The sequence below is a fragment of the Sapajus apella genome, unplaced genomic scaffold, assembly GCF_009761245.1.
Source record: "Sapajus apella isolate SASKATOON/1434 unplaced genomic scaffold, GSC_monkey_1.0 scaffold15, whole genome shotgun sequence".
NCBI classification, from domain to species: Eukaryota; Metazoa; Chordata; class Mammalia; order Primates; family Cebidae; genus Sapajus; species Sapajus apella.
This window is the reverse complement of record NW_022436955.1, coordinates 851,621-870,561: the sequence shown is the minus strand read 5'-3', so window position 1 is coordinate 870,561 and position 18,941 is coordinate 851,621. Positions and strand designations below refer to the sequence as shown.

General features: G+C 43.2%; 1 protein-coding gene across 3 annotated transcripts in view; it reads right to left on the bottom strand.

The window, feature by feature from the left end:
- The window catches only part of NUP93 (nucleoporin 93), a 113,496-nt gene extending 95,932 nt beyond the window's left edge, over positions 1 to 17,564 (bottom strand). For all 3 annotated transcript variants that reach the window (XM_032283934.1, XM_032283932.1, XM_032283933.1), the window contains exons 1-2: positions 17,425 to 17,564; positions 905 to 1,097 (exon numbers count right to left, since the gene is read on the bottom strand). In XM_032283934.1, the coding sequence (XP_032139825.1) occupies positions 905 to 1,083 (179 nt within the window). In that variant the 5' untranslated portion in view covers positions 1,084 to 1,097; positions 17,425 to 17,564. The remainder of the gene's footprint in view (positions 1 to 904; positions 1,098 to 17,424) is intronic.
- Between the last annotated feature and the right edge of the window lie 1,377 nt (positions 17,565 to 18,941).

Below are 18,941 nucleotides of genomic sequence, written 5' to 3'. Positions count from 1 at the left end.
ATGGTCTCGATCTCTTGACCTCGTGATCCACCCGCCTCGGCCTCCCACAGTGCTGGGATTACAGGCTTGAGCCACCGCGCCCAGCAGAGTACATCACATTTCTTAAGGAAAGCAGCATGTTTTTTTCCTGCCCCACTCCCCACATTATAAGCTCCTTGAGTGCAAGAACCATGTCTAATTCATGGTGTAGTCCCAGAGATGGTCCAGACCTGGCACAGCGTGGACCCTAAACACATGTTTGTAGAATCAACAGCCCAATTGATGCTGTGTGGCAGCGGTGGCTTCCAGCCCAGTCAGTCAGCACTTTTTCCCAGCTGCACTCTCTTGGGGCTCACCCACTCTCCTGTTCTACAATCAGCTAGGAAGCGCTGTATTTCCAAGGCCTTTCAGAAGCAGCCTCCCAGGTCACTGATAACAACCAGATAGAATCACTCCTCACTTAGATGGTTTCTCGTCACTTATTACTCATCAATTTCTTCCAAATCCTCTTAAAAACTGTGCTCATCACTGAGTGCTCTCTGGCTTTCATGGTAACACTTATCTGTGGGGCACATATGCATTAACATACTTACGGGAGACATTTATGACCAATGGTCATTGAACTCACGCAGGAACTACTGCGACCAGTTTCAGCATGACAGAGCTCTTTCACTCCTTCCCACCTTGTGATCACTTCTCTCTGTGATACAGGCTCATAGCTTGGTCAGGCAGACAGGCTAGAAAACCTGACAGGCAAGGAAACAAACCAAGACTGCTGTCCTGTTTACAAAACCTTTCTGCATTCCCAAGAATCTGGCTAGTGGCTGTCATTCACAGACTGCGTCTGAATTCAAGGCAGGAAAGAAGAAACAGATCCTGCCCCCAAGCCACCCAGTACCAATGCTGCCACCCCACCAGTACTCACGCCTTGACATCTGCCGTCTCCTGGGACGTGCGTGTGAGCGTACGGGAACGCAGGCGCTCACCCGCCTGCTGGATCTCCTGTAAGTTCCGTTCCACATGGGGAAGCTCTGAGATGCCCTCAGTCTCAGCAGCAAGCTGTTCAGCTTGCTGAAGGAGCTCACCAAACCCCTCAGTATCCATTGGAGATGCAGATCCTAGATGGGAGAAAAAAAATGAAAAGATCTAAATCAAGGGAAAGACAGGTTTCAAACACTGCCTGAATCTGTTACAAGCTTAACAAAACAGCAGAACTTTTTGTAAACAGATGAGGACACAGCTCATCAACAAGCAGGATTTGTTCCTGAACATAACCCAAGAACAGGCCTGACAGAGAAAATGAGTCAGGCTGTGAAAAAAACAGATCATTTCTGTGCATATTGACAGCCCAAGATTGATTTCTGCCATTAGAACAAATGCACAGATAATCAAGTCACAGACTAGAATTCCTGCCTCCTTCCACAGACTCAAAGCAGATAAGGAAATGGAAACCATTGTGGCAATCTCTAGGAGGCTTAAAGAACAGTCACCCGGCACCTCTTATTCTCCACCCATCTTAGAAAAACACTATCACCCCAAAAGCACCAAGCTACGAATAAGACTTTATCTCAAGTGATTCTCACAATGACTCTGTGAGGCTCCTGGGTAGAAAAAGAACCAATTCCAGTTCACAGAGGCTGAGTTACATGCCGAGAATACTCTCTAATGTGATTTGGCTGAACCAAGACCAGAAAAACATAGGCATTCTTCAGACTAACCACCACTAACTCTCCCTCTCTCCCCTACTGTTACTCTAACACACCTGCTCCTTCACTAGCATAGAAATTCTTTTTTTTTTTTTTAATATTCATGTCCAGGTCTCCATTCACACATTCTTTATCTTACAAGGTTACTGAGAGCACAGACTTGTGCCTCCTTGTTATACGAGACTTCAGAACATTAGATTTGTTACTGCACCTACTACTTTTAGAAATGCCATTACTACTAATAATTATACTCATATAAATGGTATCTGGCTTCTAGACTGTGAATATTATTAGCAAGACCACCTTTTCTCCAACAACTGATCTAGAAAAGCCCTATGAAGAGTGTTGATATTTGATAGTGTACATTTATGAATCTTATATATAAGAATAGTACAGAATATATACTGTACTATTCTTGTATAGGTTCTTGACCAAGAGAATGTTTTTAACTCCTACCACTAATTAAATCAACAGAAGATTAAAAAGTATCACTATGGTAAGAAAATTGGCTGGGCACGGTGGATCATGCCTGTAGTCCCAGAACTCTTGGGAGGCCAAGGTGGGCAGATCGCCTGACGTCGGGAGTTTGAGACCAGCCTGGCCAACATGGCAAAACCCCGTCTCTACTAAAAATACAAAAATCAGCTGGGTGTGGTGGCATGCATCTATAATCCCAGCTACTAGGGAGGCTGAGGCAGGAGGATCACTTGAACCTGGGAGGCAAAAGGTTGCAGTGAGCCAAGATCATGCCACTGCAGTCCAGCCTGGGTGACAGAGTGAGACCCTGTCTTGAAAAAAAAGAAGAAAAAAAAAAAAAAGAAGATTAACATTGCTAAAAGTTCAGAAGAAAACTTTTTGTTAAAAAAATATTACTTGTACAATAGCTGTTTTTATACTTTTTTTTTTGGAGACAGAGTCTCCCTCTGTCACCATGCTGTAATGCAGTGGTGCACTCTTGACTCTAGGCAAACTGTGCCTCCCAGGTTCAAGTGTTTCTCATGCCTCAGCCTCCCGAGTAGCTGGGATTACAGGTGTTTGTGCGCCACCACACCCAGCTGGGGTGACATTACCAGCTTTTTTGTATTTTTAGTAGAGACAGGGTTTCGCCATGTTGGCCAGGCTGGTGTTGAATTCCTGACCCCAAGTGGCCTATCCACCACAGCCTCCCAAAGTGCTGGGATTACAGGTGTGAGCCACCATCCCTGTAGATACTTTTCTTCTTTGTTTAAACCCACGGCTTCTTTTGCACATGTGAAATGCCACTGGTTTAGAATTGTAGTTACAACGTTAATGTAATATATAATTATATCTTAGCTATGAGGCACAGGTTAATTTCAAAAGGACACTGTTACTGCCATAAATCCACAGCAGGAGAATAAGAAATTTTAAAAATGAGCATTAAAGGACATTAACTTTAAAGGCAAGGGCACAAGGTTAAAACAAAAAATAACTCAACTGGAGTAAACACACTTTGGTATTCTTTATGAAGTTCCAAGCTGACTTTAATCTTCAACAAAAATTCACATACACAGTAACTCATAACCTCAAGTTTCTAAACAATTATTGTAATTTTTTGACACAATATAGTCAGGCTGTAACTTTCAATCTTTATTTGTGAGAAAATGGGGATGGCAGAATTAGGAAGGTATCTTTAGGAAGAGAGGAAGAAACAGAAGAATTATGAAGAGAGGGGAATTTTTAAACAACTGCTTCAACCTGATGGAGAAATGTGTTTTCTCAGGAATGTTTAAGGCCAATGACATTCCACTAATTACAAAAAACCATGGTCATTCAGAAGAAAGGGAAAAGAAAAGAAAAGCATTGCCTTCTCTGGAACCCCATGCCCACCCCATCCATTATTTTTACTCTAAGATAAAAATAATTTTTCTAATGGAGTCAAGGAAAAGAAAATACTTTTTCCTTTCTGAAGGAAAACTCTGGAAATCCCAAAGAACTGAATGAAACAAAACTTTTCTATGATTAAAAAAGAAGACAAAGAAAGATAAAAGAAGAAAGAAATATGTCTAATATTTCATTCCTATGTCAAAGGAAATGCTCAACTTCTCAAATGACCAGCCCACTCCAAAGATTTTGAGCAATAAATCTGAGTATAAGTAATAAATACAAAATCAAAGTCATTTACTTTAACATGGTCCAATAAAGATGGTAAGTTAATGATATAGAATTGTTCTGACAATGGTAAAATAAAGGTTGAATCTCTGAACATCCTAAACGTAGTATCTAAAAGCTAGGCTCTAACTTTTCATTTACAAAACCTGCCCCTTGGCCTTCTCAGTGTGTGGATACTTCATTATTCAGTTGCTTGGACCAAAACCCTCGATGGCCACATAACTCATACCCTACATTCAACCAACCAACAAAGCCTTTCAAATCTGCCTTCAAAATATAACCAGAACCTGCCTGTCCTCTTCATCTCTACCTAGGCACCTCCCCACATCCAAGCTGCCTCCCTAGACTCTCTCAGCAGTCTCCCTTCCTAACCTCCTAGCTTCAGCCCTTGCCTCCCAGTCTATTTTGTCTATAGCAACCCAGCAAATAGTAATCCTTCTATACTCAGTCAGATCACATCCCTTCTGCTTAAACTTCTTGTACAGAGTGAAACCCTACAAAAGGGGCCCCACCACCCCTCATCACTCAGACTCATCTCCTGCTCTATTTCCACTCCTTTCATGGGTGCCAGCCACCCTGGGGCCTCTTTGCTGGTCCTCAATGGATCAGGTACATTCCTGCCTTAGAGTTTTTGTACTCTGTGCTTCCTCTACTGGAATGCTCCTCTCCCAGAAACACTCAAGGCTGACCCCCTGTTTCAGCTCACCTGCCACCCTGCCTTTGAGGCCAATCTAGAACCTTATTTAAAAGAACAACCCACTCCCAACACTCCCCTGTCTCTTTTACTGTCTGTCACATCTGCGAGAATATAAGCTGTACAAGGACAGTGTTCTGTTCACTGACGTACCCCACGCTTCTACAACAGTGCCTGGCACATAGTAGGTACTCATTTGTTGAATGAATAGGAAGGATTTTTCTTCCGTTGGTGGAGAGTCTGTCCCTCTCAAAGGCTTCCTGCACTCCCTTGCCAAACAGGCACCCACTAGCAGGCAGAGACCTGAACAAAAACATTCCCTTCTGAATACCAACTGATACTTAACATTTCTGAGGCAGTACAGCATAAGGCAGTGACAGCCTAAATGGCATGAATTCAGATCACACTTGGTCCAGACTAGTGCTCTTCCTCTAAATATCCAGACCAAAACCAGGTGAACAAAACTAGAAATCAAAAGAATAAACAGATATATATAGAAAGAATTTTGCCACGTAACTTCAGGGTAGGAATATAAAGAAAACAAGCTCATTCTATGTACGCACAGAAGAAAAGACAGATATGTATGAAATACCACATCTGGGAAAAACTGGATCTGTCCTGCATTATTAAACCAGTAGAAATTAATTATACCAAAAAGTTTTACTAAAGTTTCCAAATCTATACATTTTTTGTTACCATCATTGTGCAACTAAATGTATACTTTGATGTATTCATCATCCCATTGCTTTTAGCTTCAATTTATGGCTAATTTCATAAATTTAGGACAATTTTTATCCCCACCACAAAATAAATATCAATTTAGCCACAAAATATAGAGGTTGAAATACTAAATCTATTTTGACCCAAGACACTAAAAACTAATCATAAAAATAACCTCAGTAAGCTTTTTCCAGTAGAGACAACTAAAATGATCTACGAGAGAAAGACTGAAGTCCAAGCCTTGTGTTGGGAAAATTTGGCCATGCAACCTGGACACCAGCTTGGGGAACTACGGAGGAGAGAGGCAGGAAGAAGCAACACTGAGAACCCATGGAAGCAGGATCCAGAGCGGTCAATGCAGCACGACTAGGGCTGGACAGAAAAAGGCGAGCAGGGACAGCAGTGACTAAGCCTTTAAGCGTGATTGGGAATCCTTTGGTAAGGCAACGCTGGCAGGCACTTGAGAGAGCATTGCAAACTATCAGGGCTTTGGGCAATAAATTACTCTCCCTGTAAGTAGGACTTGGCAGAAGTGCTACTGAGCCTCCACAGAAACTCCTCAACAACCTGGGCAACTGAGAACCTTAAAATGAATGGCAAACTTATTACTGCTGTTAGAAGGCAGGATTGGTTATACTTGTGGGGGCAAGGATGAAGAAGGCTTCAAGGGGGCTGGCAATTTTCAGTTTTTTTGATCTGTTGGTTGACAGTGTGCTCACTTTTGAGAAAATTAGTCAATCTAGACTCATGATTTGTGCATCATACTTCAATAAAAGCTCCCCACCCACCAGCCAAGCAAAGAAAGGACAATGACCCACTGTTTTTCAGAAGCTGTAGTAGGATACCCCACTATGCTAAAAATACTCAGTGGGAAGGTCCCATAATCTAGATAGATCTCTTCATTACACCTGGAGGATGCTGAGCAAATTAACCAAATGAAAAAAGTAAAACCCACAGTTTGAGAGAGATAGCTCCTACCTGGAGCTAAACCAAGGGCTGGCCAATCTTCTACTTCCTCATATTGGTCTGCATTCACCTGTCACTTAGTATCTAAAATGCATGTCCCTTTAGGGCATGTCAACATTCACAAATGAGGGGGAAAAATTCCCAAACTGTATATAAAATGAAATGAACTAAATATAAAGGCAGAGCAAAAATGCATCAAATAATTTCAGTTCATTTGCTATTAACATGTGAGTCTTAATAATGAAAAATATAATCATTTCCACATTCTGACTATAACAACCATTTAAATATTTAATTGAGCCAGAAAAGAGTAGACACTTAAATATTCAAACAGCTAAGCACTTCTAAACCATTGTAAATCAGTATTCTCAAAGAGGGGGCTCTTTAGGATTTTGTAGGTGGTCTGAATCTTAGTCTGTTACAGTATTCATGCTTATTATATTAAAATGCCCACATGCCTGTTTTCTGGTATTATTAGTTCATTAGTTTCTTTTCTTTTTAAAGTGTCAGACACAAGTAGAATATCGTTCTTCCTTTACTCAGGGCTTATGGACTCTCAAGCTAGGGAATCATTGAGTCATCCCAGAAATAGCTGTTACTCACTAGCTCTCTTGACTTAAGCCTATGTTACTCCCAGGATATACTACAGAAAATGAAAGCATCAAAGCTGACAAAGGGAAAAGGAAAATGAAACCAAGGAAAATATAAAAAAGTCTCAGAGCCATCCATCCTAGACATATCTGCAAAACCCTTGCCCAGTTTCTAGTCTCCTAGGGCAAGAGTGGGCAAACTTCTTCCGCAAAAGGATAGGTAGTGAGTACTGGGCTTTGTGGGCCAGGCTCTGTAGCAACTACTGAACTGTGTTGTTGTAGCTTGAAAGCAGGCATAGATAATATGTGAAAAACAACAACAACAGGTGTGGTTGTACTTGAATAAAACATTAATCATGAACACTAAAATTTAAACTACATATAATTTCCACATGATCATAAAACATTCTTCTCTAGATTTTTTTTCCCCCAAGGATTTAAAGATGTAAAAACCCTTCTTAGTATTTGGCACATGGGCCATAGTGTGCCAACCCCTGGGCCTAAGGTATTTAAGCTAAACTTGATAACTAAGCTACCCTTACTAGATCCCAGTGTGAAAACACTGTTAAAAAGATAAAATGAGTGACACAATAAGTGTGTTGTCATCCCCTTTCCACTTTCTGTTCATTTGGAGAGCATACTTGGGGAAGAAATCCGTTTTGTAAATGTCTCTCCCATCAATGTCCTTTTGACCTAATGCACAGGATGCTAAAGGGAATCCACTGCTCTTTGCAAGTATAATGCAACATATTAAGCCCATGTGAATTTTCCATTTTCTTTATCATCCACAATCCAAACAGCCCAGTTATCCAAGAAATACAAAGGGCTGAGAAAAAGATGAAAGAATAAAGACAAGGCCATCTGTCTTTTCTTCCATGTTAAAGAAATTGCTCTCTATTCACTGACTTGCATGGGGAGATGATACCAACTATCTTCCCTGCAGAATTTCAATATAATCAAACAATACTGACTGAGGAATTCTAACTTAGTAAAATGTATGTAGTAACATACCCAAATACAGCTAGTGCTCGACTTACGACCACGATTGGTTCCGACAGACTAGTCGTAACACAGTTTGGTCGTAAGTTGAGTAGGCTATATGCACGCGGAGATGGTAGTGCTGCTGGAAGCTGGTCCACACTGTCGTACGCCCAGCTGGGCAACGTTTGCGCTGCCAGACGTGGAGCAGTCGTGGTTAGCGACTGTGGTCGTAAAGTCAAATGGTCGTAAGTTGATCAATACCTGTATTGTCTCTTTCAACTTCAAAGATCATGCAACCTAACAAAGACAGTTGTTAGCACTGCTACTTTTTCTCTGGATGTTGTCAAAGGGAAAGATTTTATATACATCATAGAAAGTAACTGATGCTGCTATTTATATCCTTTCTTCCAAATGTACAACTGACAATGTTCTTCCTTTTCGATTATTTAAACATTTTTAATAACAGTAAAAGGAAATGAAAAAAAAATCATATTTTTGACAGAATGGGTGAGTAGAAGCTTACACAGTGAACCCAAACATCTGGTTCCAATCCAGACTGTTCACTTACTAGCAGAAGATAAACTGATTTGCCTCTGAGATGAAACCCCCATTACTCTATCTCAATTTCCTCATCAACGAAAAATGGTAATTCTTATCTACTTTAAGGAGTTGTTGATACACAAAAGTATTTTTACAAACTCTGCTGATTTATATCATTGTAAAATGCTATTTTAGCTTTTTTCCAAAGTTGCCAATTTGGCAACATTTTATCATTTAATTATAAACATCTCTGCTTCAAAAAATCTTTTAGTAAATGTTCAATCCTAAATTATAACTTATTTAATCACAACTTCCTATCATTAAGTCAGAACTTCTGGAAGACAATTAAAATGTTTAAATGTATATTGTATTGCCCACTGCCAAATATACTTTTTATTATAAATCCAGACTTCCATAATGAAGGTGTAATTCAAAAGAAATTTAGCATTTAATTTTAAGTTGAAACTCTGCCCTCAAACCTTATTAATCAGACTATGACAGGAGTAAAACACAAAAATGGTGTTTGACATTCTTGTGAATGATTCTTTGATTCTTTTCTCATCCAAGACTGATGAGAAAAGCCTCACTCAAGGTATCAGAAGTTTAATATTGATTCTGTTCTCTCTTCTGAATACACCAGCTAGATGACAATATCATTCCACTTTTTACTACATCTGTCAGCTGTCAATTATGACAACAACAACAACAACAAAAGATTACATCTTGACAGACACGATTGTTGCAGATGTCTCTGGAAGAGGGAGGAGAGATCATAAAAAAAAAAATTGTTGTTGGAAAGTTCTTTATATCCCTGTGAGGCTAGGCAAAAGAGTTAGACCTTATCATTATTCAGAAGGTAGAGTTCTGGAGAAAACAAAGAACTAAAATAAATTAACCTAGACAGAAGAGAAAGACTTGAGTGATTTAGTAGCAGCACTGCCCTCAATGACTCAATGTTTGCCATAAGGAATGCACAGTATCAGCTTTCCTGACACGTAAAATATCACTTGTATTATTTCCTTTTCAATGAGCAAAGAGAATTAATAAGCTGGCCTCACAAGGAAAAGTAAATTATCCACATAAGTAACTTTCTGATAAACTCTTGGCTGTCCAGTCCCGCAGAAGGCCCAGATGGGAAGAAAGTGCTGTAGGTTACAGCTTGGCTCCATCTCACACCAGCCCTCTGACCCTGGGGCTGGATCCTCTCCGGATGAGGGAGTTGCTCAGGGTCTGCTCACCTTAAAGAATTTACATATATGAGATGTTTTAATTCGGTCTTTAAACTTACTTGATGCTTCCTGGGAAGCAACAGCCCTATTTTAGTGGTGACAGATATTATCTGTATATAGAATCATAGGAATGATGCTAGTCCTGTCTTACAACTAGCATAAATAAGGGCAGATGACCAAGTCGGCCCCAAAAGGCCTTTGGTTTTGGCTTTTGCTCTTCTCTCTAAACCAATGCTACTCAACGTTGCCCCACAGGGGACATTCAGCAATAGCTAGAGACATTTTTGGTTGTCACAACTTGGGAGGCAGAAGGTGCGCAGATTCTAACAAAAGTCTGGGTACCTCCCATAATAATTTTAAAACCATTGCATGTACAGAATTATCCCACTTGGGCTTTTAATGGCAGTATATTCATCCTTGGTATACCACAGAGCAATGGAAAAGATCAAACTACAGCTGCACAGAACAACATGGATGAATTTCACAGACATAACGGTGAGCTGAAGAAGCCAGATACAAAGGAAAAAAAAAAAAAAAAAAGCAGTGTATGACTCCATTTATATGAATCTTAAAAACAGGAAAAAATAATCTATAGCACTAGAAACCAGAATGCTGGTTATTCTTGGGAGTGTGAGGGGAGTGCTGATTGGGAGAAAGCACAGCAGAACTTTTTGGGTACTATGGACTGAATTCTGTTCTCCCAGAATTCCTATGTTGAAGCCCTAGCCCACAATGTGATGATATTTGGAGATGGGGTCTTTGGGAAGTAATTAGACTCGGATGAGGTGAAATGGGTGGGGTCTCCAGGATGGGCTAAGTGTCCTTAGACACACCAGAAAGCTTGCTTTCCTCCACCTACCTCTCCCCACACATATACATGAAAGAAAGGCCACAACTACACAGTGAGCAGCTAGGAAGAGGGCCCTCACCAGAACCCAACTATGCTGACACCCTGATCTCAGACTTCCAGCCCCCAATACCGTAAGGAAATAAATTTCTGTTGTTTAACCAAGAACAACAGATATTTTGGTATTTTGTTATGGTGGTCCGAGCTGACCAAGGTACCAGAAATGCTCTATGCCTCAAAATGGACAGTGGTCACATGAGTGAATAAATGTGTAAAAATTCCCTGAGCTGTACCCTTAAGGTTGGTGCAGTTTTTTAGAAGGAATAGCAAGAAACAAAGCACTAACTTAGCAAGAAACAACGTAGCATTAAGAAGCTGAGAGTTGGGAGAGTTTTCTACTTTTCGTTTGATTCCCTTGTCAGTGTGAATTCTTTTCCATGAGTATATGTGATCTTACATAATTTTTAATAACTTGTTAATTTTAAAACTGCTCTAAATTCCCTACTTCAGAGTGTGTGTCTCACCACTGCCCCTGAATCCTCAATGGCAATGACTGCCAAATCCATACCTGACCCCGTGCACTCAAACTCCAACCATGAGTTTCCAGGCACCACTGGTGCATCTCCTCTCAAGCACACAATTGTCACACCCATCACGCCTCCATATGCAGTTATCCACCCCCAACCCCTCCTCCACCTCTGCTCCCTGGCTTCTCTCTCTCAGTTGCTAACTCACCCTCCTTCTCCTTTGCATCTCTGTGTGCCCTCAGATTGTTCACCTACAGGTGTCTCTCCACTCTCAGACTCAGAAACCAAACACATGTAGATAAATTTTTCCTGAGCAAGCAGGCAGGTATTCCTCATCCAAACTATAGCTACTCTCTAACTAAAACTCAGGAAACCAAATACCATAGATTCAGATAACATGATATCTCTCACTCTCCAAACTCTCATTACTAAAACAGATTGATTGATTGATTTTTATGATGGAATTTTGCTCCATTGCCCAGGCTAGAGTGCAATGGCAGCATCTCAGCTCACTGCAACCTGCACCTGCCGAGTTCAAGCGATTCTCCTGCCTCAGTCTCCCAAGTAGCTGGGATAACAGTCAACGCGCCACCACACCTGGCTAATTTTTGTATTCTTAGTAGAGATGGGTTTCACCATGTTGGCTAGGCTGGTCTCAAACTCTTGACCTCAGGTGATCTGCCCACCTTGGACTCCAAAAGTGCTGGGATTACAGGTGTGAGCCACAATACCCAGCTCCAAAACAGATTTAAATAGCATGGGATATTTGTATTTTTGCAACATCCTCTAACTGTTGCTTCCATCCCCTTCACTATCACACAAGGCCAGACCTTCATTCCTTTAAGTCCAGGTCCTTGTTAGATGCTAGAACATGGTTTTCCTCCTTCTAGCCCCTCCTATTCCATGCACCCTAATCTCTGCGGCCACTTCTGCCTTTTTTTTTTTTTTTTTTGAGATGGGAGTTTCACTGTTGTCTCCCAGGCTGGAGTGCAGTGGCACAATAACTGCAACCTCTGCCTCCCAGGTTCAAACAATTCTCCTGCCTCAGCCTCCTGAGTAGCTGGAATTACAGGCATGTACCACAATGCCCATCTAATTGCTGTATTTAGTAGAGATGGGGTTTCACCATGTTGGCCAGCCTGGTCTCGAACTCCTGACCTCAAGTGATCTGCTCACCTCAGCCTCCCAAAGTGCTAGGAATACAGGCATAAGCCACTGACCCCAGCGCCACCTCTATCTTTCTGACACAGCTGTTGCCCCTGCTCAAAAAAACTCACTGGTTCCCACTCACAGGGATCCAGGTGAGACACTGCCTTTAACTTTCTGACTCCCAGGATAAACCTTGTGTACCAGTCACCTGATTTACTCGGTTCCGGATCATCCTTGTATATGCCCTGTTGCATGTCATTTATCCCAAAAAGAAACACCTACCCAACCGTCCACTGCAGCCCTGAGCTCCAGCCAGCTCCTTCACTCTTTAGCTAGATGACTTTGGGCAAATTAATTACTCTCTCTGGGCCTCATTTGTAAAATGAAAAAATAACTGTACCTTTCTCACCTGCCACATAGTAACTACTCATTGGCTATCATTATTACAACCAACTCAAGTCTTACCTACCAAATGGTCTTCCTCAAGATACATCCTACAGAAATGTTCCCTCATCTAAATTCCTTTTACTCCATTCATTTATTTGCCTGACATCATCCCCTGAGCTCTGCCGTGTGTTAGTTCCCACTATGGGCTTTATTTATATCATCTAATGTCATCTTCACAGCAGCCCTCTGGTGTCCAAAGGGACCAAGTAAATCAGGTAACTGGTACACAGGTTTTTCAGCAGGGGCAACAGCAGTGTCAGAAAGACAGAGATGGCCACAGAGAGTAGGGTACATGGAGTAGGAGGCACTAGAAAGAGGAAGGCCATGTTTTAGCATCTAACAAGGACATGGACTTTCCCCAACCTCCTCATTTCAGTAAACGGTATCTTCATGCTAGAAGTTGTTCTAGCCTAAAACCTTGGCATTGCCCTTGACTTCTTTTCTCCTCTTAAACCCTACATTAGCAATTCATTTTTACACTAAATTTATTCATAAAATACATACATGAGGCAGACCTGCTTTTTGTCTCTTCTCCCACTGTCAACCTAGTGCATGCCACTCTCATGTGTCTCATCTGGGTGACAAAGTAGCCTCCTGTCTCCCTGTTCTTACTTTGGCCCCTTCCACTCCCCAGTCTGTTCTCCACACTACACTGGGAAGGAGTCTTTGAAGAGGCTCAAACCTTCAATAGCCCCCACCAGTCAGAGAGTGAGATCCAAAGTCTACCCTGTGCTGTGAGGCCTACATGACTGTCCCCTTACGCAATTCCTTCTGTTACCACTCTTCCCTAGGATTACGTGCTTTGGTCCTATGGCCTTCCGCTCTTCTTCAAATATGCTAAATACACTGCTGACTTGGGCTTTCACAGTCACTGTTTCCTCTGCATCTGAAGGAATATTCTCCTTCAAAATACCTACCTGCCTCACCCCCTTACTTCATTCAGATCTCTGCTCAAAGGTCTCCTTTTTAAAGAAGCTTCTCAGCACACCCCAGCTGAAGCAGCCCCACCATCCACGCTACCATATTTCCGTTTTATCTCCTTGGTAGCATATTAACAATTCCTGGCATCACATGTCTATCTGTTTGTTCATTTTTTGTCTGTCGCCTAACAGGCTCCTTGAGTCTGGGAACCTTGTCTGGTCTGTCCACAGCTCCATTCCTAGTGCACTGAACAGCAGCACCTAATGCTCAATAAGTATGTGCTAAATGAACGAAGGAAGCAAGATAAGACTATAACTTTGGTGTACCTTACAGATCAATGTAGGAATTTTTGGCAAGGTTTGGGGAAGGTTCTTCTGGCAGTTAGCAACTGTGTATGGAAGATCTAGCTGTTTGAGGACATTGTTGAAGCTATTAAAAAGTATAAAGCTACAAAATATTTCAAACTTTATGTTATTTAGGGGAGAACAGACGTAGGTATTAACAGACAATAACATAACGCAAGTAAGTGAGCTAGGAGGACTCTATCAAAATAAAGGGGATTCTCATATCTCTATGTCCAGCCCAACTCTCTTCCCAAGCCAGTACTTCCAACCATCTACCTGATATCTACACCTGGATGACCCACAGGTGTCTCAAACTACACATGTCCCAAATCACGACTAATCACTTCTCTCTCCTTAGCCACTGCCACCACCTACTAATGCTTCCTCCTCCTGGGTTCCCAGACTATTTTGATAAAACAATGAGCACACAGTCAAGTAAGCCAAAAACCACCTTCCAGTCACCCCAGGGTCCCCCTTCACCTCCTCAACACTCAGCCATTCTCAAGATCTACCTCTCAAACTTTTTGCAAAGTCATACCCTTGTCTCTTGCCCCTTCTCTGACTTGATGCCAACTAAGTCTTCTTGTTCCTCCAATCAACCTCCCCATGGTCAGAGAGGTCTTTCTGAAATGTTTTCCTGCCTTAAGTCCATCAGGGACACCTTCCATCCCCGACAGGATAAAATGCTCATGTTTTGACAGGGCTATAAACGGTGCTCTCCATAGAACAGACACTGCCACCCTTACTATCCTCATCTCTCACTGCCTTCCCCCTATTATACCCTAGCAATCCTCTCTTCTTTGGAATGCCTCATGTTTATTCCCTTCATACACTGGTACATGCTAAGGACACACTCTACAACACATCCCCATCCCTATCTTGTCAAATGGGGGACTCTAATGCATGCTGCAGCCAGCTGGGGCAGTCCCACCTATGTCAATCCCCTCCCACACTATTCTGAATCTCCTATACTGTTCTTCCCTAGTGCAGTAGTTGTGATTATTTCTCCACACGTATGTCTCCCTCTCTAGTGGCAAATTCCTATAGGGTAAGATCCACAGATGCTCAACTCTAAGTCCTCAGCATTAGGTCTGGCACATAATAGGTACCAGATACATGCCTGTTGAATTAAAATGGCCTGTTCCCTCAACACATCTTGTGAAGGATCTTCCCTCTAACTCCATATTATTTAAATAAACTTTTTCATGAGGAGTGGGCCCTCTCACCTTCGGATCTTTGCTCTGACCTGTCCCCCTCCTTGGTACATCCATCTTTCCGTCAACTTTATTTTCTACTTCAGTCCATCAGGAAGCAGGTTAAGGCCCTCAGGCTCACCACATCTGCAAATGCTCACACCTCAGGGTCTTCACACCTGCTCTACCCCCTACTTGCAATACTCTCAGATAGTCCCATGACTTGCTTACCCCCTACCTGCAATATTCTCCGATAGTCCCATTATTCAAATATCCCTGTCCTCCCTTAGGAAACAGTCCTGACATCACATTTTTTTTATCTGCACTTTTATTGCTAGTAGTGCCCTCCATAGGCACATCAGTTAAATGAGGGCAGGCCTGTCTCATTCACCGCTGTATCTCCATGCCCACAGTAGTGCCAGTAACATTCATCTAGTTCATATTTTTTGAGCACCTACTGTGTGCCAGACCTAGGTGCTAGGAATAAGTGAGGGAACAAAACAGATAAAAATCCCCTCACTCATATTCTACGGGGAGAAGACAACAATATGCAAGAAAAATACATAAAATATAAGTGCTAAGAACAACTGAAGCAACGAAGGGAGGCGGGAAGTGAGGAAAACCTCACTAGGTGACCCCTAGTAAAGACCTGGAAGAAGTGAGTGCAAACTACATGGATATTAAATTGCAAGCACAAAGGCCCTGAGGCCAAAGCCCGTCTGACATTTGGAAGGTGAGGGAGCAAATGAGACTGGGAAAGTAACAGTGGGTCTGATTATGTAAAGCCTTATAGCTCACTGTAAGGGGTTTGTCTATCATTAATAAGATGGGGACTCACTGGAAGGATTTTTTTTTTTTTTAAATAAAGGAATGGTACAATCTGACAGCCTGTGTTTTAATAAGATCCCTCTAGCTGGTATGCTGAAAATAGGAGCCAGGACAGAAGCAGGGAGACCAAGTGGCAAACTATTTCAATAATCCAAAAGAGAGGTGGTGACTTAGCCCAGGGTGGCAAGCATTATTTGCAGTGTGAAAAAGAGAGGGCTGGGTGTGGTGGCCCACACCTGTAATTCCAACACTTTCGTGGGAGGCTGAAATGGGCAGATGACTTGAGACCAGGAGTTCGAGACCACCCTGGCCAACATGGTGAAACCTCGTCTCTACTAAAAATATAAAAATTAGCCAGGCAAGGTGGCACACGCCTGTAGTCCCAGCTACTTGGGAGGCCGAGACAGAAAAATCGCTTCAGCTTGGGAGGCAGAGTTTACAGTGAGCAGAGACAGTACTACTGCACTCCAGCCTGAGCAACAGAGGGAGACTGCCTGGAAAAAAAAAAAGAAAGAGAGCAGTCAATGACGTCTCAAAGGTTATTAGCCAGCGTCTTTCCTATTTTTAAGATGGAAAAAAAAAAAGGCAACAGGAACAGTAATGAAGGGGAGCTTGCTAGTCTTCTCCTGCCATGTTTGAGTTGCCTATCATCCATCTCAGTGGAGATACTAAGTGGGTGGCTGGATAAAGGTCAGGGGTGAGGCCTGCAATGGAGATATAAATATGGAATCTGTTAGCTTCTGATATGTAGGTATTTAGTGCTATGAGCCTGGATGAGATCACCATGAATGAAAATAAAAATATTGCAAACACCAATGCACAAAGGAGGAGAACTGAAAGAAAAAAAGAAGAGAAGCTAGGATGACCGAGGATATCCTCCTACATCTCCCAGAAAGAATACAAAAAGACCCTCGCTTTTGCTCAAAGACAACGCAGTCAAAGCAAAAAATAAATAAAACCTCCTTCCCACACCTAACAGAAGGGCAAACCCAGACCACAGGCTCTGTCAACGGGTCTTTCATACTTTCAGCAAAGACTCATGGGCCCAGCTGCATAATTTTTTCAAAAGAAACCCAGTGAACTTGGGCATCGCCTTTGCAGAGAACGGGATGGAGCAGGCACAGAGAAGGGTGGGCCACTCCTGGGTTCCAATCACTAGCATCCTCCTGGATGTACAAAAGAAAAGCCAATGTTTGGGAGAAGTTCCCCTCGCCCCAAATATCCCTTCCCTCGCAGGGCAACGCCTCCCTAGAGAGTGTGTCCACGAGGGGCAGGCGAGCAGGCAGGAAGGAAAGCAGGCAGGGCGGGCTCGCGGGGCATGAGGTGGATGTGAGGGCAGGGGCATGGCGCGAGGGCGTCACAGTGGAGAAGGGGGAGTCGGGAGGCCTAGGTTCTGCATTCAGAAAGTGCGCGGACGAAAGGCACCCCCAGGTCAGCAGCCCGACTCTAAGCTTCGGGGGCGGCTAGACAAGGCGTTTTGTCGCCGGCGTCAGGCGTGCCTGGCTGCCCTGAGGAGAACGGGAAGTGTGAGCGGAGGGGCTCCGAGCGTGACGACGGCGCTCCACCCAGTCACGGGGTCCTGGGTTCAAGGACAAGCCCAGGGTCGGAAGGACGCGATCAGAGACACCCTTACCTCGTACAACAGCTGTCTCCACCGCTCGGGTACCGGCTAGAGTACGCGGCAGCAGCTTCTCGCGCCGCTCTCCCCCGCTTCCTGATTGGCCAAGGCTGGCCGCTCCCAGAAGTCCCCGCGCGGCGCGCCGCCAAACGAACTTTATGGAGACCCGTGGGGGAGAACAAGAACAGGGGCGGGGCCGGGGGCGGGGAGGAGGCGGGGCCTTGGGCCGAACCGTCACGCCTTGGGCCCAGGCAGCCACAGCCCTCACCTTTCTCTCCTGATCAGAGTCGGCTCTGTCAGGAGAAAGCAATTCTAGAATTCCTTAAGTTAAAGGAATTTCTTACTCCTTGAGTGCGAAGGGCTGGGCCTTAGTCTACGAGCTGGGAGCACAGTGGCGACCACAACAGACAAGATCTCTGCCCACGTGGAGTTCCCAGGCTGGCGGAGGAAACAAAATATAATAAGTAACTGCAGTTTGCAAGAAGAGCTATGAAGAAAAAACAGGGTGATGGGAGAGAGAATGCTTGGATGGTCAAGGGAGGCCTTTCTGTGGTCGTGGCATCTTGAGCTGAATAAAGAAGGATGAGAAAGGGTAGGGCTTGCAAAGTTCTGGCTTCAAAGAATTCCAAGCAGAGGGAACAAGAGTGAAGTCTCCAGGGGAAGCCAGATTAGTGTTTGGAGACTAGAAAGAAGGGGTGTGTGGCTGGAAGATGGTGAGCGGGGGCAAGTGGGGTCAGACTCATCCATAGACTGAATGGCTTATACACAACAGAAATTTATTTCTCACAGTTCTAGAAGCTGGGAAGCCTTAGATTAAAGCACAAGCAGATTCAGTGTCTGCTTAGGGCCTGCCTCCTAATTCATAGATAGCCCTTAATATAGTTTGGCTCTATGTCCCCATCCAAATCTCACCTCGAATTATAATCTCAATAATCCCCACATGTCAAGGGTGAGACCAGGTGGAGGTAATCAGATCATGGGGGCAGTTTTCGACATGCTGTTCTCGTGATAGTCTCACAAGATCTGATGGTTTTATAAGCATCTGGCATTTCCCCTGCTTACACTCATTCTCTCTCCTGCCGCCCTGTGAGCAGGTGCCTTCCACCATGATTGTAATTTTCCTGAAGACTCCCAGCCATGCAGAACTATGAGTCAATTAAACTTGGTTTCTTTATAAATTACTCGGTCTCAGGTATTTCTTCATAGCAGCATGAGAACAAACTAATAAAGCACTCTTCTCTCTGTAACCACACACAGAAGAAGGATGAGGGAGCTCTCCAGTATTTTTTTTATAAGGGCTCTAATTGAGGGCTTCACTCTCATGACCCAATCACCTACCAAAGTTCTCACCTCCTAATACCATACCATTAGGGGGCAGAATTTCAACATATAAATTTGAAAGGGGAGGACACAAACATTAAGAAGTCTATAGCAACTAGTGTCCAACTTTATTTATTTATTTATTGAGACTGAGTCTCACTCTAGGGCTGGAGTGCAGTGGCGCGATATCGGCTTACTGCAACCTCCACCTC